At 37.5% G+C, this 23,450-nt stretch overlaps 2 protein-coding genes and 1 long non-coding RNA gene across 3 annotated transcripts in view; 1 reads left to right on the top strand and 2 right to left on the bottom strand.

Annotated features, from left to right (window-relative positions):
* LOC139964113 (uncharacterized) overlaps positions 1 to 23,450 on the bottom strand; it is a 45,280-nt gene that overhangs the window by 15,079 nt on the left and 6,751 nt on the right. The gene's annotated exons all lie outside the window — the stretch shown is intronic.
* Positions 11 to 13,411, top strand: LOC139963981 (uncharacterized). Its single transcript, XM_071965259.1, has 12 exons — positions 11 to 329; positions 1,653 to 1,789; positions 2,744 to 2,991; positions 3,180 to 3,245; positions 3,675 to 3,776; positions 5,339 to 5,404; positions 5,977 to 6,108; positions 6,987 to 7,160; positions 7,430 to 7,501; positions 8,494 to 8,591; positions 9,216 to 9,542; positions 10,036 to 13,411. The coding sequence occupies exons 1-12, from the start codon at positions 163 to 165 to the stop codon at positions 11,015 to 11,017; spliced, it is 2,571 nt and encodes an 856-aa protein (XP_071821360.1). The 5' UTR covers positions 11 to 162; the 3' UTR covers positions 11,018 to 13,411.
* LOC139963990 (uncharacterized) lies at positions 14,015 to 18,353 on the bottom strand. The gene is made up of 5 exons (XM_071965273.1): positions 18,019 to 18,353; positions 17,212 to 17,342; positions 16,427 to 16,589; positions 15,530 to 15,820; positions 14,015 to 15,006 (listed from the first exon to the last, which is right to left on the bottom strand). Exons 1-5 carry the CDS (start codon positions 18,186 to 18,188, stop codon positions 14,262 to 14,264), a joined length of 1,500 nt encoding a protein of 499 aa, XP_071821374.1. The 5' UTR covers positions 18,189 to 18,353; the 3' UTR covers positions 14,015 to 14,261.

Below are 23,450 nucleotides of genomic sequence, written 5' to 3'. Positions count from 1 at the left end.
GACGTAGACGGCTATGGTTGGCCGTGTGGGTCATAACGTCTGAATGTAACGCGTAAGGTAAATCCTTTACACGTAAACATTTGACCAATCAAAGCACGCAATTCCACCTGTGACGCGTTAGTACAACATACAAGTGCAAGGTGTATAGTTTTAAGACAGTTAATGACTGTAACGACAGAGCAACACAAAATGGACCCAAATAGGATCCAAGAATTTCAACAAAGACTTCATAACCTTTCCAATCGAGTGGCAAACAGGCCTCATTCACCACATCACTCATCAGTTATGCCTACAACTTCAAGGAATTTTCCCACCGATTTCGTTGCTGAGTAAGTAAATACGTTAGGGCCCCTGGTTAGGGCCTAGCCTAGCTAGGCTCTAAGTTAGGCTATAGTTCTAGGCCTAACACTAACGTTACAGTAACAGTGCCTGAATTGGCGAGGACACAATAATAAGTTCGGTTAATCCTAGCTCAGCCCCTAGGCCTAAACTTAAAAGGCCCTATTCCTATTAAAAACAGCATAGGTCCTAGACCTTATCGCAAATTGGAAGAGTGCGTTTTTATAATTGCATTCTGGGGAGGATTATTACGAACACTGTCCGTCCCATCGATCTTGTCGTAGCCAGGCAATGTAAAATCATTCCACAAGAATGTTTACAGACCACTATGGATCAAAGAAAACCCACAAATTTTCTGAGTCAGTCAAAAGAAACCTAACAATTTTCTTAAGAAAATCACAGAATGTAATAGACGAAAGTAAATTTACAATTTGCCATTTGTGTATGGGGCCAAGCTGGACCATTCAGAATATTTCTTCCCAAGATGCTTTGTGGTCTCCTATTTGCGATAAGGTCTATAGGCTAGGCCCAGACCTTTTTACATAATGTAAGGCCTTGGCTATAGGGGCCTAGGTTTAGGCTATAGCCTGAAACATCGCTTGTAGCCTAGGGGCCTACGGTGCATTGTTGGATTGATGTGTGAGTCCAAAAGTACAACAAAATGATTGAATTTGCTGCTGATTTATCTGATCATCTGTTGAATGGGCACTGTTATGCTGTTTATTTTAACTGATCATCCATGAATTAGATGCGGCACAGTAGGCCTAAGCCCCCAAGGCCTAACTTTAGAGAGTGTAGTTAAATTATCACTATTGCGTTGCCTATTCGATTGATCATCAGTTATATTACTATGGTAATGACCAATCCCAAGGGGGGGGCAGCATTTGTTGATTGGGGAGTTTGGGACACACACAGCCCCCAAACCTTTCCCCTACTGGCGCCGCCCTTGCACCCATGAGTTTTACTGCTTATTTAAACGATCATTCTGGTGTAGCCTATTCTGCCCAAGCTGGGCTGAGGTATTTTTACATACTGTAAACAATTTTCAGAAAATCCATTTTGCAATTATGTTTTGGTAGCCTAGATATAAATGCTATATGTAAATGCTGAAAAATAGGGAAACAGTGAGTGGCGTGCAGGATTAAACATGACTTTTTAAATAATTCAAGGCATGTTCGCTATTTTTACAGCCTGATGAATAAGTCATTCATGTTTTTTTTGCAGAAAACATACCTTATTTAAAAATTTATGTTTATCACACATTTATGGAGCTATATATACTTATAAACTTATTTCATTTTTCCTATTTTAAGATTCAACAATTTCCAACGTGTCCCCATAGCTGTATCGAGAAGACCACAACAAGCGGAGAAAAAACAGAAAACTTACACAAATACTTACATTTTAGTCAGATCGGGCACAACGAAAAACAATGTCAAAGGTACAAATGGTAAGTGATATAAGTTTGCTGCAAGGTTGAGCTATTGTGACTGTGCTCTTTCTTTATCTATTTATCTAATATTTATCATTATCTATATATCTGTTCACTTGTGTAAATAGGTACCATGCAATTAAGCTTTCATGGATCTTGATGGTGCAGTAGACCCATTGATTATGGGTTGTATGCCATTGTTGGGCTTAGGGAATTTTAGTACAAAGGACAATTGAAAGCCTACATAATTTTCTTTAGTTCTTTTTAATGTAAGTCAAAATGATGATACATGGGTAGTGCTACCTTCAGTTTACCAGGTCAAATGTCATAATCCATGGATCGTAGAGATTAGAGGACATCATAAAACAATTGAATACCTTCTCATGCTGTAGGGATTGTAGCGATAATTTTTTATTCCTTGCCCAAGGTAAAATGAATCTATGTCATCACGTTGGCATGTATGTGTGTGTGGACAGATTTTGCAGCAGGTCTGAGGACCTGTAAAAGGACTTTCAGCCTCAGGTCCGAGGAAGAAAAATTAAATAGGACAAAAGGTCCTCGGACATTTAAACAATGGTTAGGTTATTGTCATGGTTATGATAGAGAATAATTCTATGGAGTTCTCAGATTAAATGCAAAACCCACCTTGTGATGCCTGCTCGTTATCAGGATAACTCAATAGGGGAATGCTAGATGAAATTCAAACATTCATACGTATGATAGCCATATTGCGCCGATGAACTATATTTTTTTTATAAGAGGTCAAAGGTCATTTAAGATCAATATGGGTAAAAAACGTAAAACCTTGTAATCTGACTCACTCAAAAAGGGGAAACTTTGATGAAACTCATAGCTATAGCTATACTATAGCTATATATCTTTAACTGACTAAAATCAACTTTGATCATCTGACTTAACTTGTAAAGCAATGATTCATGAATAATTGCATGTATTTATCTCTTCTTCCAACAGTTGACACCAGCCAAGGTTATAAAAAGAAATTATGCCTTCCTTTGCAGCTGTCTTGCACAAACTTTTTAATGCGCCTGAGACAAGAATTTCCATCTCTGGAAGGTGTTCAGTTTGAATTGTGTCGCTGTGGACCAGCAAGCAGTGGCAGAAAGCTGGAACCTTTCCCAGAAGGTGTTAATTGCCCTCATGCCATCAAGACGTGGGTTGGGCTTAAACGCTCATGCATTTATATAAGACCACTTACAGAGGTATAGTGCATTTTAAAGATTTAAGATTATTAAATGGAGTACTTTGTTTACAGCCTTTGAGACATATTTATGCATTTTGTAGTAAAATAATTCATGTTTTACTGTTGTTTCATGTTGTTATTTATAATTAAAAACTTACTTTGTTACCCTGTTAATAAATGACTATACAATTTGTGCTTAAATAACAGGTTCAACATAATGCTAATGAGGCTGTTGATGAGGCTACTAATGAGGATGAAGTTGGAACCTCCACGGTGAGTTAATTTTCATAGGGAGATCTAAGCGAATGTAGGTTCAACATGCGGGGGGGGGGGGGGGGGGGGAATTCCCCAGACCTTTCAGCACCATAGTTTGAGAAGACCAGTCACTTACGGAACTTACAATCTTAGGACCTTGGCATGTTTCTGGGCCCTACATCCTGAGGGCCCACTCTGGTCCACTCTCCACTAAACCTTGGCACATCAGGTTTGAGCCTCACAGGGTCACACTGCCCGAGTTCATAGCTAAAAATAATATGTCATGATAGACTGGGGCCTGGTCGGGGCACTGAAATGATATATCAATTGGACAAAGGCGACCCAAGCTTACTCAAAGCTTTTCATGCCCCTCCTATATCATGGGGCATCGTCTGAAGATACCATTTGTTGCTTGTTGACAAATGATTGTTGAATATTTTTTTTTAGATATGCTCAGACTGTGGAAGAACATTTGTTGAAGATGCTTGTCTTGTTTGCCAGCAGGATGCAGAGTTTCAGGAATCCCTGATTGCAGATCAAAATACAGGGGTACATATTAATCATATTTATCATTCATTGAACTATATGTCAATGTACCTGTGTTTCTTGCAAGATACTTCATCTTGATTGACTATATATAACCTGTAATGTGAAGTATTTGGTGCCGGAATAAAGACTGACCAGTATGAATAACTTGTGGCAGGCAATTTTAGGAATGGGCCCACAATCAACCTCAAGTGCTATGGTAGATTAATCTCTGCCAGGGGATAACCTCTACTTATGTGAGAAGGCATTTGTGCTTGATATACTTAGGAATGAACATTACAAATATCAGTGTATTACATATGTGTAACGACTACTCGCCATGTACCTACGACATAGGAGCAGCGGGGTTAGGGATGTTTACAATGACTCTAATTGTCAGCTAGAATAGGGACGGAAGCTTAGAAATTAATAAAAAACATACACAAATCAATAAGCAGAAATATTTATGATAGGGTAACGACTGGCTTCTATATTCAGCAAAGTCCAGTAACCACGCAACGACATACCATCAAGGAGCAGTACTGTTCTACTATAAACTATATGGTCTGAATATGAACACATGAGATCATAAACACAAATAATAATAATAATGACTCAGTTTGTGTGGATACATATGCATTTTAGCATTCCCACAACTACGAACTGATAAATATACAATATACTCTCGCTCTTGTAGTCTGTTACGACTACTGACACTATAAAACTAGAAAATACTGCACTCGGACATGTGCGCAGTCGTGCCAATCCAGCGTTTCTAGACCGCTCGGGGGACCATTGGGTGGAGTAGCCCCTTCCCTAGGTATTTCAATACAACCGGCGTCTATAAGTATTACCAGGCGTCTAAATGTCCAAGGCCATCACCAGGGTGTGTATCTCAGAGTACATGTATACGGTAGGACCTGAATAATCAGAATATGCAGTATATCATGAAGACATATGAAATTGTCTTCAACTCTCTCTCAGGAGTGGTAAAGGTGTTGCCTCTGTTTGTGTCGGCAGATGAGAGATGCATCCATTGGATGTAGCTAGGTTTTTAAGCCCTAAACATCTTAACTTCACACTTAGAATTATAGGGTGGCCGATGACCACAAACAAAGAAGAGTTGTTTTGCCTTTACAGTTGAGAGAAGCCAGATGCTGCTTCCTAACAGGTATAACATAAGGGGTGTTACCACAAAACACACATTGGGAGCGCAGGAATGCGTAAGGGGTGAGAACAGGAAGCTCAGAAGTAATCAGAGCCAAAAAAATTAATAAAGGGAAACAAAGAAAGAAAAGTGGATAAAAGATAAACAATCAGGCCAGAGATAGACTCCTTGTCTCTCTCTAGTTAACCACTACTTACTCCCAACAGACATCAATTGTATTAGAAGTCAATGCCCTATGTACATGACATAGTTACCAGTACAAATGGGGGAGTTTGACCACATGGGGGGAAAATAGTAACAGTGGCTAAAATAGCACTCTGCTACATATGTATTATGTAAGAAGAACTATAAGAACTCTTTAGAACTAAACACAAACTAGTATAATAAAAAATATTTGTTTAATCTGTTTCTGATATAGCTTCCAGATGTACTTGAAACAGGGGATCCTTTGCCAAAAGAAGAACACCAAAATCGAGATCAGCTTGTAAGCATTAAGACGATTCATCAATTTTGTATTCCTTGCCAAAGGTAAAAGGGATCTATGTAATCACATCAGCATGTGTGTGTGGGTATTCAGTCAAAGGAAATTTAAGTCCTCAGAAGGAATACAATACATCCAAGTCCTCTCTAGATAAACAAAGTTTATGGTAGTGTCAAGGTTATCCATTTCTATTATCCTACTAGGTTAGGATATTGGATATTTGAATGAATTCCTCACACTGAGTGAATGTAATGCTCACCTGTGTATGTAATATGTTTGTATGACACCTTGCCCAATGAAGAGGAAAGGTGGATGAAATTCAAATTTTGTATGTAGGTCAGCCATATTGAGTATTTTATAAGAGGTCATTTAAAGTCACCATGGGTCAAACACTGAAAACATTGTAATCAGGCTAACTCAGTGGGGGAAACTAAGATGAATCTCATAGTATAATAGTTCTGCCTCATATTCTGCTTCTTTGTTGCCATTACACTATAAGTCATGATGAAATTATCCAGACAATATTATTTGTATCCCATTGCATCGCTACAAACATTTGTGTTTTATTTATAAAGGCAAACCTGCTGCAGAGACGGTCACAAATGCTCGATCCAGAGGATGAATCGCCATTTGGATTCCCAGTTAAGTTTATACTGCCAAGTGGTACCCACAGATTAAGAAGAGTTACTCAGGACAGCACTGTTGATGTGAGTTAATGTTATTATTTCCTTTGTCCTTATTAGCCCTGCACTGGCACATAGTTGTAGAAAATAGAAACAGTTGTAGAAGTAGGAACATGAATTGAATAGGGATTTTATTACCTAATTAATGTATTATGCAAAAAGAAATTTATACTATCATTTTTATCATTTTTGTATAACAGCATCCCTCATTTAACATGAAATCAACAGAACTGCTTCAAAATGTCTCATTTGGCTAATGCAACTAGGCTTGTCAGGAATATTAAATATGTAACCTATACTTTTGTACAGGCTTCAGACAATCCTTGGTACAATACATCCATACAATCCTTGACAAAACCACTCCCCATATCAGTCTTGCATGTTCTGAAAGGATTTTGCTACAATATCAGGAAGAAAGGGTGGGGGGGGGGCACTGATGGCAAATTAACAGTATGCTGTTTAATGACTGTTTGGGCCAAACATTTTTGGCAAGGACTGTAGATACAAAAAATAGGGCCATTCTAATCATCATGGGCAGCCACTAGTTGGACTATAGTTTCCAAGATTTTGTGAATTCCTAAACATGATCGCATAGGTTACTTGGTCTTTGGCATCGTAACCAAAAACCTTGATAGAATATGGTGATGGATATGATTATCTGAATCCTTCATCCCATCTGAGCCAGTGGAAACACCTTTGCTACAAATGTCTTAATAAATGTGGCATTTTTAACTAAGACCCATGTAGTCAAACTGAGAGTCACAATCATTGAGTCACAAACAAATGAGGGAAAATAACAGGATTGAAGTTGAGATGGTGGCCAGGTCTCAAACAAATTTTGTACAATATTCATCAATAGAATAACAACTTGAATGTATATTACATAATACTCCTTCTTTCAGGAACTGATGCTATTTGTAGGGTGTCAATCCTCTGCAACGAAGGCCTTCACAATAGCCTGCCCTGGGGGACAACCAAGCTTCAAAAATGTGGAGGATATTCCCAGCAATAAAAAAAAGCTGAAGGATCTTGGAATAACAAGGCCTACAACTTTTACAGTATCATGGATTGATGATGTAAGTTATGCATAAACATAACTCAATAAGGTGAACATGAAGTGCATATTTAGCATGTATGTAGGTTGGCCATGAGTACAAGAGCCATATTGCTTTTGGTCAGAGATAACATGAGGACAACATATACAAGATATAAGCATCAAAAACATTGTAATGGCAAAAATATATATGGTACATGTCAAGACATTGACAATGAATTTATAATAAAGGTGTACAGGTACTTTGACAAGGAATGACAACATGCACATACAATTTGTGCTTGTTTACAGGATGGAGAGATGGAGGAAAATAATTCCACTGATGAAGAGGGAAGTACATTTGTTGATGCAGGAACACCAAGTGTAAGTATGGTTATATGTAACAGTGGTATTGCTACAATTGTTTTTGTTGATTTTCATTCTCAAATATAGAAAATACACATGGCAGATTCAGCATGAAAACATGTAGCACTATAGAGACAAGAGCTGAGGGCTACATGATTCCTTGTCTTTGGTATTAAAATCATCAGATAAGTGAAGGTCGATTAATTATTTCTCAAATAATAGGGACCATATACTCATTACGACTAACATATATGCCTAATATGAACTTCATTGAAGTTTACTTTGATAAGTTACAATGTTTTCAGTGTTTGACCACTGGTGACCTCATATTACCTTTGACCCCTACCAATAACAATAGGGATCATCTACCATGGCTAACATATATACTAAGTATGAACTCAATTGAAGTTTCCTTAGTGAAGCTATGGTGTTTACAATGTTTTCATCTTTTAACCTCTGCTGACCTTTGACCTCCACCAAAACAATTGGGATCATCTACTCACTATGGGTAATCTACCACCCAAGTATGAGCCATGTCCGACCTTGCGTCTTCCACTTATCGTGTTTAAAAGAAGTGTCTCAGACATATGTACAGACAGACACACATGCATGACTGCATAGATTCCTTACACCTCCAACAAGGAATAAAATTGGGGCTTGTACAACAAAAATAAATTTATCAGAATGTGCAAATTAAAATGTTTCATTTAAAAAAAATTGAATTCAGTCTTTCATAGATTTTCAAGAAACTCCAGTGGTATAGATATTTTAGATCAAGTGTTATTGATGGTCATGGAGTCTGGCCACAATGCAATTAATGGAATGCAATTAACATTGGATAATAGTGGATCATTTGTTGTCATTGGTGCACTTAAGAGCTATTGAGCACTTCGTTATTCATTGTTTTCGATGTTTCTGTTTTTTTTTTTGTATGCAGACATTCTTTGTATTTTGTAATCTTATTTAAAATAGTTCAAATACCAACATACAAATTACTATTTCTTTTGAAGGTCCAGTTCAAATCAGCACAAGCTGGAGTCCTCCCAACAATTCAAAGGCCTGCACCAAGTGTCACATCGACGCCACCAGTCTTGACGTCGAACCCGCCGTGAGTTATTGGTCATTGACGTTAAATTTGGGTGTTAAAGTTTTATTAATTCATACCTAGTTACAATTCTACAATCTGATTGGTCCATTATAGTCAGCTGACCATGAGTTAATCGATGATAACCTCACGGTTAAAATTGATAATCCACGGTCAATCACCGCATCGTTACATTTCCTAGGCCTATATTGTATCCTAACGTTTGGACCAATATTATGTATATCCTAACCCCAATCTCTGCACCAATAAATCTGATTTACCTTTTGCAAGTAGTTCTTAGGCCTATCAAACGCAGCTAGGATATGCTCTACGAAAATGTTCCCTCAAGAACTCCTGGGGTGTCGTGACATTCCATAGCTGTATTTCATGGATGTATGTAGGATCCAATTCCATCCATTTCGGGAATGTTACATTTCTTTGTTTTGTTTTCGTTAATGCAAAATAGTGTGTACACATATATGGTGCTTGCGAGTCGTGTGCCAAAGAGAAAATTCTCACAGACGGACCAGTGACCTCTATACGTATAATGTCCATAGGCTATCTACGAACTAGCTTATTGAATGTCTCATTCTCATATGTATGTTTCCTATAGAGAGTTTTCATATCAGTTTTCTATTCCCTCTTAAGGTCACAAACTCATGCATTGATATACTCAACACCAAGACCACCATCCTCACCAAGACCAACATCCTCACCAAGACAACCACCCTCACCAAGACAACCATCCTCACCAAGACAACCATCCTCACCAAGACAACCATCCTCACCAAGACAACCATCCTCACCAAGACAACCACCCTCACCAAGACAACCACCCTCACCAAGACAACCATCCTCACCAAGACAACCATCCTCACCAAGACCACCATCCTCACCAAGACCACCACCCTCACCAAGACAACCATCCTCACCAAGATCTCCATCACCACCACCAGAATGGGTACCAACCCCAAGGTAAGCAAAAATTTGAATTTAATGTATTGTAAATGTTTATTCCCAAATCCTCAAAGAATGCTTTCTCATTAGGAGAAACAGGGACAAATCTGATAGATGGCACATAGGCCCATAATTAGTATATAATCGCTATTTGTTTTACAAGAGGTCAAAGGTCACCAGAGGTCAAATAGTAAAAATATTGTTATCATGTTAACTCAATAAGTAAAACTTAAATTAAGCTAGTATATAAATGAGTTGCATACTCCAAAATTGAACAGATACTATTTTTAGGTCAAAGGTCACCTAATGTTCAAAACAAACATGGCCTATTGACCGATATAACCAGATTTATATATTAAAAGGGCTTGGCATATAAGTCAAAGTGCGATGCACAATAATTTTTAAGGGGATTTATTGTTTACTCACTTTTACAATTACCATGTCTCACCTTTATATGAAGAGGTATACTTTCTATATTCATTAGAGACTTTCTTTTTTATTGACCTTTCAGGTTTTTCACTGTGAGAAGAAATTACATTGAAAAAGATATGCTGGAATTGTTCAGAGATGCCGATGTGGAGTGCATATTTAGAATTAAATTTTTTGGAGAAGAGGGTGTGGATGCTAAAGGCATATTTAGGGATGCACTGACAGAGTTCTGGCAGACAGTTTCTGCTAGATACTTTGTAGGTGATGGTCAGTTTATACCCACAGTTCACCCACATCTTACCCCAAGAGATTTTAAAACTATGGGGAAAATCCTGTATATTGGATTTAATAGTGTGGGGTACTTCCCCATACAGTTTAGCAAAGCATGCCTCATATCTGCAATTTATGGCGATAATGAAGTCTGTGATGATCTGCTGATGGAGGGCTTTGTTGCAACTCTCAGTAGGAATGAAGGTGATGTTTTGAGGAAGGCACTTGACATGCATGCATTTGATGAAGACACCCTTGAAACATTGTTGGTGTTGTTTGGAAGGCTGGGTGTCACCTGCCAAATCACACCAGAAACACTTTCGGCCATCACATTACAATGTGCAAAGGTTGAACTTATCCAGAAGCCCAGTTTTGCCCTTGCTTCAATGGATCTTGAAATTTTGTTTGAAATTCAAGAATTCAGAACAATTTCTGGCATTATTGATTTATACAACTCTCTACAACCGACTGGTAAGAGTGTAGCAAAGTCCCTGAAAGCTGAGCCTGAGAACAGCCTACAGCAAAAGGTTTTGGAGTACCTCATCAGAGCTGTAAGATCTTTTGAAGGGGAACTTCTCATGAAGTTTCTGAGATTTTGTACAGGGAGTGATGCTATGGCAGTGCCAAATATAGAGGTTTATTTTAATTCATTCGTTGGTCTTCAGCGACGGTTTGTCGCTCATACATGTACCAGCACTCTTGAGGTACCTGTGAGTTACACCAGTTACAAGGAGTTTAAGAATGAACTGGTACGCCAGTTAAACTCAGACTTCTGGGAAATTGGCTTTGTGTAAATGCCATGTGCAATAACCTTAATACACAGCACTCATGTAATTTTTTGGCTCTTAATCATACCAGTAGAGCCTAAAAGATTGTGCTGTCTCACTCTCACTGTCTGCCTACACACTTTCAAAATTCTTTGTTGAACATTCTTTTGGTAATTTTCTGAAACACCTTAAAAGCCTGCAGAATTTATTGCAGTTAGAATCAGAAGTAGTGATTATGTTTTGTTATCAGTACTATAAGCCAGTGGTATTGGATTGGGTAGTAAATATTCAATTCTGCCTGGTTTAAACAAAATACTGGCTAGAACCGTACATTTCATAGTTTTATATGATCTAATGCACCATTAGTGCTCCTGTGGTTCCACTAAAAATGTCCTTTACTCTGTTGTTAAAAAAAAATGAAAATGCTGGTGAGTTGCCTTCATTTTTAAATATATTTACATGCTCATGTTACACTTTCATTTTTAGCTTTATTAACTGCTATATACTTTCATTGAAGGTATGTTTGTGTAACATATATAGTAGATATTAACTATTATCCATCCATGGAAAAGCAGTATTTTAACATAGAAACTTGTGCTCTGTTTGTGTGATATGAACTTTTATCCGTCCATAGTATTTCATAAAGTTTCACATGTACATTTTTCATAAGCAGTATTTATACATATATAGTAGGTTAAACTGGTATGTACAAAAGCTTCATGACCAGAACAGCAATGTGTTTGCAATTGCTATTTTCAACTCATCCAATGCCATGCTTAAACAATATTCTATCCCTCCATGATGTTTTATTATAGGCAGACTTTTATTATATTTCTTAAAAAGTCCACAGTCATCTAGCAGCTCAATTTTAACTTGTGCTCTGTTTGTGTAATATGAACTATTATCCGTCCATAGTATTTCATAAAGTTTCACATGTACATTTTTCATAAGCAGTATTTATACATATGGAATATTACCATATATATCATATAGTAGGTTAAACTGGTATATGCAAAAGCGTCATGACCAGAACAGCAATGTGTTTGCAATTGCTATTTTCAACTCATCCAATGCCATGCTTGAACAATATTCTATCCCTCCATGACGTTTTATTTTAGGCAGACTTTTATTACATTTCTTAAAAAACCAATCGTTGTCTAGCAGTACAATTTTAACTCATGCTGTTTGTGTAACATATATAGTAGATTTGCATATGAATTTTTCTTTATCCATGGTATTTTATAAAAGCCAAGTTTTTACAAAAACCTTGAAATGTGTCTCTTCATCATTGTTAATTACCAGTCCATCATATATTTCCACTACACCAGAAACTTTGCATCTTGAATTCTTTCTATATGATTTCAATATATTAAACCTTGCCAACCTTTTACATGAAATGAGAGTGGTCAAAGCCCCATATAATAGGATGTGACATGTTGATGCATATAAATGCAAGAATTTTGTTCAAGAATTATATTATCTTTTCATCTACCAAATAAGTCATAATGAAAATAAGTTTAAAAATCCTGAACAGACTATAAAATAACAACATGCATCAAAACAATCTTAAGGTGGTGGGCTAAACCTACTTCATTACAAATGTGAGTCATTACGATCAAACAGCCTATTAACCAACTATTAATATTGTTTGTGGTATTGAGTGCATTACTTAGATGAAAACTGCAATTTATAGTGGTCTAAAATAAAAGATCAGTTAAACATTACAAGTTATTAATTTAATACTTGATACATGCAGGACTGTATATATTCATTTAAAAAAATCCACAAGGTCTGATCTTTGAATTTACTGGACAGTAGTTATTATGTCTTCTCTAGAAAACCCAAAGGTTTAGTGGTTCCGATGAGAGTTTTGTGAAATAATTTAAGTCAGATTTTTTGTTGTAAATATCTTTATTGTACTTATTGCCAGACAACTGAACCCAAACTGAAGCTGATCAGACATAGTTGCACTCATGAATATAAATGAAATTTCATTATCATGTGGCACTACCAACCCACCAAGTATGAAGGTGATCAGACATATATTTGAAAAAATATTGACATTTTAAGAAATTGATTACAAGCCCCATCCACATATTCATGTAATGGACAACAAAAACAATGAGGTCCATGTAATAATCATGGAGCATATCTACCAGTTGTTCAATATATTTACAGATATTTTAAAAGTACACATACACTTGCAAACATGCTAACCTGTAGGTTACCTGGCCATCATGAACAAAACCAAAAATTAATGCCTCAATTGATAAACATATTAAAGTTGAAGAAAGTGATATAGTTGACTAAAGGCATTTCACCACCCCACCCCCCCTCTCGAGACAACCACCTGGGGATCAGTATACAGCACAACCCATATCCCCAACTCAGAGGCAACCCTTACCATCATACCACCTGCAGCCTTACCTACCATCATACAACCCCGACATCACCCTACCCACCTGCCCCCCCCCACCCCCCACCCATCACATTTTACCAGCTTCACACCTTACTATCAACACATTAATCATACCCCACTCACATAAGATTTCCCTATACTCTATAGGTACATGTAATACCAGATTTAGTTCATTACCTATTTTCACTATAGACTATCCCTTTAATTGTCTGAGTCAGCTATTTATTCAACATACATATACACACATGCCAACTCGATCACAACATACAAACATGCCAAATCATCGCAACAAATACATTGCATATTCCAACTTAATTGCATAGGTTACTTTTTTTCAGTCCAGTTTAATTTGTCACTAGACTAATCCTTAAATGGGCTGGCTAGGCAATTTTGTGGTTTTAGAAAGCAAAACAATTACAGATAAGAGTAGCATCTCCCAAGAAAAAGTCATTGTAAAAAGAGACAGTCAAATTTCCACTGAACATACACAAATATTTGTTAAAAACCGAACAAAATCAATTTTTGTGTTCAATTTTTTTTGGTAACTTGTTTTGGTCAATTTTTTTTTTTGGGGGGGGGGGGTGAATTACATACCTCATGACATAAATAATGTCATAAAGTTTCTGGGGTCAGAAAGGGATCAATAAAGTATTAAATATTTTGGTGGGATTAATAACCTGGACACATGCATACTGGGGCTTAATAGTGTCTGATGTGGTCATATGGGGGGGGGGGTCAATGGTGGCCAATTGGTGGGGGGGGTTATTGGTCTGTGTCACCCACATTGATTTCTTGTATACTTTAGGACAAGGAATCTTGACACACATTTGTGTTTTGTTTAGGAATTCATTTTTATCTTTGCATGTGTTCGTGAATAAATGTTAGCACATTCAAGTATGAACTAATTCCAAGTTGGTCATTTTCAGAAAGTGGATTGATTGATTCTCTCAATCTCTGCACGGCTTCCTCTTCCAGTGGACACCAAAGCTCATCAACAGCCACAATTCCTTGATCATCCCACTCTTCACCATCAAACAACACTGCTTGAGTATCTGTGGATCTAAATATATCCTCCATTGCAGTTAATCTTGCATTACTAAGTTCCAAAGCATGGCCAACAAAAAGCTGCATTGGTGTTTGATGACCTTCTGTACGTAGACCATGGTTGTTCCACTGGTCTACAAATGCTTTGAGCTCTGCATTTAGACGAGGCAAAAAAATGTAATGTAATGCCCACATGTGTGTATGGTTATCTACATCTAGGTGGTGACTCTGTTCCATGAAGTGAAATAAATCATAGAAAAAATGTGTAGCTCCATTCCAAAGATCTACCCAGTTCCGCTCGATTCGTTGGTTGTGGACACTACGACCACGTATTGCAGAACCTCTGTTGGGTCCTCTGAGTAGCTCCATAGCATCACAGATATCATTATTTTCCCCTCCATGATCAACTCGAATTCGAGAAGGAATACCACAGAGAGTTGTAGCAGTGACAAAATGTTCAAACACCGTCTCTTTTCTGTTGTTGTTAGATGCATGCAGGAAAACAATTAGCCTGCTAAATCCATCTATACCTCCATGGATAACCATCTTCCACCTGAAAATAAACATGCAAAAATATGTCATATATGTCAAGACAGGAACACTGGAAGTCATGCTTGTGTATGTGCTGGTCATTAGTAGCAGGAGTATAAGATGGGAGTTTGGGGTAAATCACATATGTAAAGTCAATATCTGTGGCCATGTTAGCGACATGTAGCATACTAAAATGGATTTGGCTACACATACCACATATCATCGGCAATGATAAATGTATTTATCTTTTCGGTTACAATGTCAAAGGCAGATTCATTTATATAGTAGTGTGTGCATGTTATGACAATCTGTCAAAGATGGTATATCAAAATGATATATTAGATCAATTTTGTATGCCTCATGAATATTTGCACTTTGCTTTCTTGTGTTCATAACTTGTATATTAATGAGCTAGTGTACAAGCTGTCACATGATGTGAAGATGTTCGAACAGTTTCATTATCAGTTTCTTGGATTATTCCAATTTTGCTACCCGGTGCAAACACTAATAATTATCGAAACATGATACCTTATCTTTGAACTCACCTAACCAGTTTATGGTTTCCATCAATATGCCAAAGGGAATTGGGCCCAGCAACACTATATGTTCGGCGCTGCATTGATGGAGCTGTTCTTAATGCTGCTCCACCAGGGTCAACTCGTAACATGCTTTCACGAACTCTCCATCTCTGAATTCTATGTTGGTGTGAGAAGAGTCTGGCTCTCACAGCATTTGGACCTATCCTATGGTTGCTACTTATCTCCTGCCGTACAAAGTTGTCAAGTTCATCATCACCGATGGCACTATATTCAGCTTGAGATTGTAATTCAAATGTTCTGAGAATAAAATAAAATATAAACATCAATGCTATTGTACTAAAAGGTCATCACCAATGCAAGTATCATCTTTTTAACTCTCTGTTAAACTGAAATATTGCACCATTATGGGCGAAATTTTGTCTAGTCAAGATGTCAAGTTCATTTACATCATCAGTAATGAAACTTAGCCAATCAACGTTTGCCTTAACCCCATCCCATGGAATTAGGGGAAAAGGTGCAACATGGTGAGAAACTAAGCATATAGCTGATTTAGTGTAGTTGTATAGGTACCATTTAACCTTCACAAATTATGCAAAATTAGCCGAATTAATTGGCATATTTTATGGACAAAGAGTGGTCAGTTTCGAGAACTACTAGCTTTGCTAGAAGGTTTTGCCATCAGCAGTCACATAGTTCTGATCATAACATGCTAAAAAGCTTCATTGCTTCAGATTCATAAATTATGTAATTTAGCCAATGAAACACACACAGACAGGCACACACATATGCTATAATTTGCCCACCAAGCAAGATATATAAAGCCTTATTCTGGACAGGACCTTTTTCCTTAATCATCAAAAAAAAATTTAAATTATAAACTTGTGAAAAAACACAACATGGTACCTTATTCTTCTTTTTACTGTGCTCACTGAAATTCCCAGCAGTTCTGATATCCTTGATGTGCCAAAGCCACAATGGAGAAGAAATGAAAGTTGATCTCTGCTGATGTTGTATTTTGGAGCCCCTCTTGTTTGTAATGTCCTTTCAGCTTGATAACCTGTGTGAACTGAAAGACAAAAAGCAATATATTAAAAAAGGGTGAACGTAGAAATGTAGCTGATTTTTGTGTGTGCTCCGTGCATACATATGTGTGTGACAATTTGCATAAAATTGGGGGTAATAGATGGTTATTCGTAGTAGGTAAATCCTTTCTTTAGAGGTCAAATGTCATTTGAGATCAACATGGGTCAAGTTAAAATTAAGGAAACACTTGTTATTGAGATGTCTTAAAGTGACTAAGGTGTACCCTTGCTATTTTGCTTTTTTTTCAAGATATTTGAGAATAACAAGGGTCAAACACAAAAACCTTTTATTCCGGCTAAGTCAGGTTGGGAATGTTGACGCACACGTCACACCTGCATGCCTCATTCTTACATGTATGTAGGTCATCTATAGTGACCAGATATATACTTTTCAGAAATGTGTACAGTTACAACAGCAAAATTCTTAGAATTTAGCAACCAAATAATCTTTGTTTTGTTGTATTTAATACATTGGTATGTGTATATTCCCTTTTTATTTTTTTCACAGAACAGGGGAAGAATTATTTTGATGCTAAATAGCTCATTTAAAAAAAAAAAAATTTTTATTCTGAAGTGGGCATGTAATGTAGTGGAAAATGTACTTACCAATATTATCATGCTTCCCTTTGTGAAATTCTTCAATGAGTCCTTTGAGTAATTCATTGAGGTCATCATACGTTCTATCATCTACAACAGTTCCACGTGCACGCTGGACACTTCTCTCCAATGCTTCAAGTCTTTAAAAGACAACATGAAAAACATGATCAATAAATTAATTCAAATGTAGAGGGGATACTGATGTCACTTAACAATAATATTCTACTGTATCACATGTATAAGAAAGATTAAAATTGTTTCCCTATAAACAGTGCATAACAACATCAATATTATATTGGCAACTTGGCAAGAAACATGCATCTATGGAACAGGGTGATTATGTATGTGTGATAGTGTGGACTGTGGAGGCCGTGTGGCTAATGCACTGATCATGATTCAAGGATCATGACTGGTACATACAAGGGTGGATCCAGGAAATTTTTATAAAGATATATGAAAATGTCATTGATAATTACGTTAATTTTATAACCCAACATCAATATAACAGTTTTAACACCAATTAATGCAGCATCGTACTGGCTATTTCAGTCTAGGCCTAAGGTAACTGTTGGCTAGTTCTACTTTGTGCCTATGAATATGATAGCCTAGGGCTGTATGCCTAATGTCCAGAGCCTAACTTTAGTATGAATCATTTGTTAAGTGCGTAATATACATATCAGTCAACTATTATGCTAGCCTACAGTAGGCTAAAAAGTTCTAGCCTAGGATTAGGCCTAGGCTATACATTGTGGTTCCTAGCCTAACACTAGGCTAGGCTTAAACTTACGTTATTCGTAGTTTTTCCTAGTATCATACCTTAAAATGCAGTAATCTAGTGTCTCGTTCGGGACATTATCAGATGAGGATAGTCGCACACAATCATCCACAACACGTAACATACGCCTCATAAAAACAGGTTCTTGTCTTGTCTGATTAAGGCGTTCGTGAATTGTATTGATTCGTCGTGAATTTGCCATCATACACATTGAATCATAATTGTTACGTGTAATATAAATATCTTCCCACGTTCAGGGAATGGTGCGATTTGATTGGCCAAATTCTTTACGCGTAAACAATTACCTTACGCGTTTCGTTCAGACGTCTTTACGCGTAAAAAAAAACGGTACGCGTTTCATTCAGACGTTATGACCCAAACGGCCAACCATAGACGGCACATTCGGCTTACTTCAATGAGTAAACAGCACTATACATTTTACAGTAGAATGCAAATACGCATGTCACACCTAGAACGTAGAGCGGGAGATTTCCACATTTCCCGCGTACTGAATAAAATATATTGACTCTGACCAGGGAGTTTTTCCATAACAACTCCCTGCTCTGACCCCGGATTTGACCTCCATGCTCCGGATGGCGGGGAACTATCACCGCCGCGTATCGGTTAAAATACATTTACATTCGACCTACATGGTTGATCTTTCTCCAACGTTTAGAAATTCCGACCTTCCAAACAACTACCCTAATGGTAGTAACGATTGATAAGCAGCAGAGTCAGACAGACATGACTAATTAGTTCGGAAGATAAGTTTAACATTCATTATGCAGCCTTCTGACAGTCGACGATCGAAATAGAGCGGACAGCGTCCCTCTGGAGTGTAGTCTCCATGATCATGATAATAATAACATTTTGCCGCCTCTTCCCACAACAGTCGACACTCGAAGTATTAGTTATACTTTAACCGAGTTTTGAGGGTGCATGCTGACCGATATATAACATTGTCAACCTGGTCTTCGCTAGTAAATTATCTCCTTTTAAGTAATAAGGGAACGTAGATAGGGCCAGAAATGTTTGTCACTCAACAGAACCACGTTAAAGCTCTTTGAAGAGAACCCGGACACTTTCCACGGTGGCGTAGAAAGCAAGGGAGAGTGTCCCTGAGACACTATTCACGCAAATGAGACACTATTTCCTAGTAATAAGTGTTCTACGGACGCCCGGACACTCATTACTGCCACACCGGCGTTAACCACTAGGCTATACACTCCGCCTCATATATATTTCCGTACACGTACCGGTACCCTTTAAGCACTTTGCCACATGCCTTTAACTGTTAGTCACAAATCAATGTACATTAAATATCTCATGAAGTGGTAAAGAAAGTTCCATATTTGTATTAAAAATGTATGCAATGTGAACTTCAATAACTATAGGGCAAATTGCCACACACTGCCACACGTTCAGACGTGCAAGAAACTTTCGTTATGAGTAGTTTGGAACGCCACAGGTTTATGTTTTAATTACCTTCTTTAGTGATACTTGACCAAACCTTCCGAGTAACTACTCAAAAAACAACAACAAAAAACACATTGCGACAAAGTAAAGTAAAACAACACGCCTAATTTTCCCTCGAATGAAGGTTAATGAACTTATAATTATGAATTTCATTCGATCAGGCAAATTTTGTCTTTTTCCAGACACTTTTTGCATCAGTATTAATCGTGCACACACAAACATCAGATATGAAAAAAACTTCACGGTTATCCAATTTAAATAAGTCAATTGCAAGACATTTGAGCTTGCAAGCTAAGGAATAAAGTCATTTTGGTAATTAAGTATTGAAGAACGTCCAAAAAAAGGTTCTATGACCGTCAACTCAAACAATTGTGCTATAAATGACATGTACTTAATAACCCAACCTGTTTTACGTAGTTAGTTATACAATCTCCTCGTTTGGCTGAATCTGCACAAGGGATGCCCAATTCAACCTAATTCGCCCCCCCCCCCCGGGCCGCGAATATTTTTTTCCCAAACTGAACTGACACTGAAATTATTTCTTCGATTCTGATTGGTTCTCAGCGAGCACGTGATATACTTTAGTTTTCAACATGGATCCTCCATAATCTGCCGATATCAGTATGATCAACACGAACAATTTTAAGATATTCACATTAGCAACTTCCCAGAACTTTTGGTAGGTATAAACGAAAGTATATAGTAGAGCAACTATTCCCAACTACTGCGCCCATTATAGGCAGTCCTCGGTCGTTTGTTTACTCGCTTGACTCCGTTCTACACAGCACATACATGTAATGTAGCCTATTGTACTGTGTATAGTATACAACACAATAAAACACAGTGTATTTGTAATTGTATACATGTAGCCGATTTACAAATGTACGAGGTGTTTGTGTACATTCGGGGTTGCGATACTTTCAGTTTTATAATCATAAATTCAAAATGTAATACGTCGATCATTCAATGAATCAAAATAGGCCTTGTCAAATATGCAGTGGCCATGAAGACGCGCGAGCCATTGAGTGGCATTTGACGATATGTCTGTGTCTTTTGACTTGTTAACTAGTTGTATATAGCCTTATAACCGTATACGTACGGAAACACAGATGTTTACCGGTACCATTAGAAGTTCTTGTACATGGTGACCTAGGAGTAGGCCTGCATTAACCGTATATACGTATTCGTATTAGTTCGAGATCTCAAATTCACTAATAAAGGCCCTACCGCCCTTACAGTAGCTTTTGGTAACTGGAAGCCTCACATTGTATCAACATGCTGGTACACTTATAGGCCTACATACTTTAACTTAGCCTGTATAAGGCCTACACACGTATTTTTGACATGATGCGGCCCATGAGGATTGGTATGATCAACATTTGCAGTGTCACATACATTCATTGATAAACGCAGACTACCATTCCGGTTTTGATCAGCCAATCAGAATCGAGGAAATAATTTCAGTGTCAGTTCAGTTTGGGAAAAAAATATTCGCCCCGGGCCCCCAGAAGAACCCATTTTGGTATTCTATAAAGGGATTGGTGATAAGCTTACACGACTGGTAAAAATTAAAGAAACTCAGGTGCGTAGCCAGGAATTTGCCAAGGGAGGGGCGAAACTGTAGATTCGGCATTGCAAACTATCAGAGCCGTATATAGAGAGAGTTTGGCCAACCATGTAACCGATTTGGATTGGTCGAGAGGGAAAACGCCCACACAGGGTGGTAAAATAGGTCCACTTGAGAACTTTATAGCAGACGACACGCATACTCACAGTGTATAGACTATCGTTTGTGTACACGAAAAAGTACGAAATTATGAAAGAAATGGTGCTGGGGATGCTGCAATCGGTCAGAACATGGATATTGTTGTTTGATTATCCGACTGACCATAAAAGAAGAGGAATTTTTTGGAAGTAGAAAGAACAAGATGGAGATCTAATGAAAAAAAGTCTGTGTAGCCTAGGCCCATACTAGCCATAGGCCCTAGTGTAATACGAGTAATGTACAAGCAATGCGAGAATTTTACGTTCAGACTGGTTTCTGTAATTACATGCATGGCTATTCTCTCTCGTTTTACGATCCACAAATTCGATTTCATTATGCCAGCTCTCCTAATCATAGGCATGGCAGTTTCAGTCGCACATATAGTTATACTAATTCCTAGTTATTGTATGCCTAGGCTATGCCTAGCCTAAAAAAGTATCACTTTTAGTTTAATGTAAAAGGGTGGGCTAGCCTCTAGGCATCACGTAAAGCCCTAATCCTTAGTTAAGCCCGAAGCATAAGTTAAGCCTGGGCTTAGTTAGACCTGGACCATTCCTTCTATTACTACAACTGTTATAGCACATTACATAATATGGCACAGTATAAGGCCCAATTAAACTAGGTCTAAGGAAAACAAAGTAGCCTAGGCCTAAACTAGTTAGGCTAGGTCTAGGCTCATTGGCAACTTGTGGGTTGTGTACACATACAGGCCTAATTATATAGACCCTTTTTAGTATGCCATAAACAAGTGCCCAAGTTGTTAAATGATCTTGGTTTGTGTTAATTGTCAGCATTGGCCTAGCCTTTTTAGGCTAACATGAATTAGCCTAATTTTTTCTTTTTCAAAAGTATAGCCTAGGCCTTGGTTTAATTTGGATGCAGTCAACTATCATTTATCAAAGTTGCATCAGTACCTCCTTATTCCCTTAATTGACACCCACATTGATGATTGAAGTTAAAAAAAATCTTTTTAAATTATCTTTAGACAGTAAATTTTAACTCCCTGAATTTCAGGACTTTTTTTACAAATCAAAGATGACATGTTCTCTGAAGAAAAACTCCTAACATAAAAAGCCACAGTTAGCAGACTGTGATAATGACAAACCTGGTGAGTGACTACTAGACTGAAATCCAGTTCCTGCAACCACAGCAATAAAGTCTTTGTTTTAATCAATGCACTTGTGTGTTTGAAACTTTCAAATGGACACTCAATGGCAGTTGGTTAAGATATAAGGTTTTACCTTCATCATGGAGAGTTGAAGGGAATCTGCCTCATCATCTGAATAATGGACTCAAGGATAGCAACAAATCATGATTGGATAATGATTTTGAGCAAGTAAATATCTGGCAATTTGAAAGTTTGTATTATTTTTTTACATATTATTTGAGCTGTTTAGCTCACACACAAGCAAATGATCAAGTGACAACAACCGATGCAGTATATTTAAAGGTATTGAAGACTTGCCCTAAACCGCATGCCGCGCTCTGAAAAAGTTTACTTTCCGTTGCTTGCAAGTGAAGTTTTTTTTGTGTCGCTACAAAATGCAGACAGTAATGAAACCTGATACCTTGTTATCTTTTATCTAGACCTGAGATGTCCACGATGCTATGTGCACTGTGTTGTGAGTATTGACTGTGATGTTTGTATTGACTGTACACTAATGTCTATTTACAGATGGTAGCAAGCTGTATATGTATTTTCTGGGATCAATGGTGGTGTCTAACACTTCTGTTACACCACATTCGAAACTAGGTCAGATAACCGGCATGAGACGTTTCTTTGTGCGGGAGTCTCCACACCCTTTAAGGAGAAGTATTTATATCCCATTAATAGAGAAAGAATTATGTTTCAATTGGTAGCATGCAACTTAAAATTTTGCAAACATTAGATACAATCAAACAATAACAAGGTTCATTTACATGGTAATCTAATGCCCTTTATTTCACATTAGTCTGTCACATTAGAAGGTCACAGCTTTCAATAATTATACAAACAAATTCCCTTGATGGGTGCTTCGTTAGATTCCTGCAATTTTCAAGTTTATCAATGTAATAAGTTCTGAATGTGGCAATGTGGAGAAGCTTTGGGATAATCTGTGGATAAGACTGCCAGACTATCAACAAGATTCCACATCCATGCAACTCCAACTGCTTCCTTCACCTCCTTGCAGATGTACCACATGTCCAAAAAAAAGTCAGCATTGGTTAATGTAATTAAAATCTGGCTTCCTC

The sequence above is a fragment of the Apostichopus japonicus genome, chromosome 3 (genome assembly GCF_037975245.1).
Source record: "Apostichopus japonicus isolate 1M-3 chromosome 3, ASM3797524v1, whole genome shotgun sequence".
NCBI classification, from domain to species: domain Eukaryota; kingdom Metazoa; phylum Echinodermata; class Holothuroidea; order Aspidochirotida; family Stichopodidae; genus Apostichopus; species Apostichopus japonicus.
This window is presented reverse-complemented; position numbering and strand designations above follow the sequence as displayed.

Bases quoted from the DNA above. Each gene is read 5' to 3' on its own strand.
- LOC139963981 (XM_071965259.1), top strand. From the start codon at position 163: ATGACTGTAACGACAGAGCAACACAAAATGGACCCAAATAGGATCCAA. The intron at 1,790-2,743 runs GTAAGTGATATA...TTCTTCCAACAG, and splicing joins CAATGTCAAAGGTACAAATG to TTGACACCAGCCAAGGTTAT. The intron at 7,161-7,429 runs GTAAGTTATGCA...GCTTGTTTACAG, and splicing joins CAGTATCATGGATTGATGAT to GATGGAGAGATGGAGGAAAA.
- LOC139963990 (XM_071965273.1), bottom strand. From the start codon at position 18,188: ATGTGTATGATGGCAAATTCACGACGAATCAATACAATTCACGAACGC. The intron at 17,343-18,018 runs GTATGATACTAG...TGTCTTTTAAAG, and splicing joins CTAGATTACTGCATTTTAAG to ACTTGAAGCATTGGAGAGAA. The intron at 15,821-16,426 runs GTACCATGTTGT...TTTTATTCTCAG, and splicing joins ACAGTAAAAAGAAGAATAAG to AACATTTGAATTACAATCTC.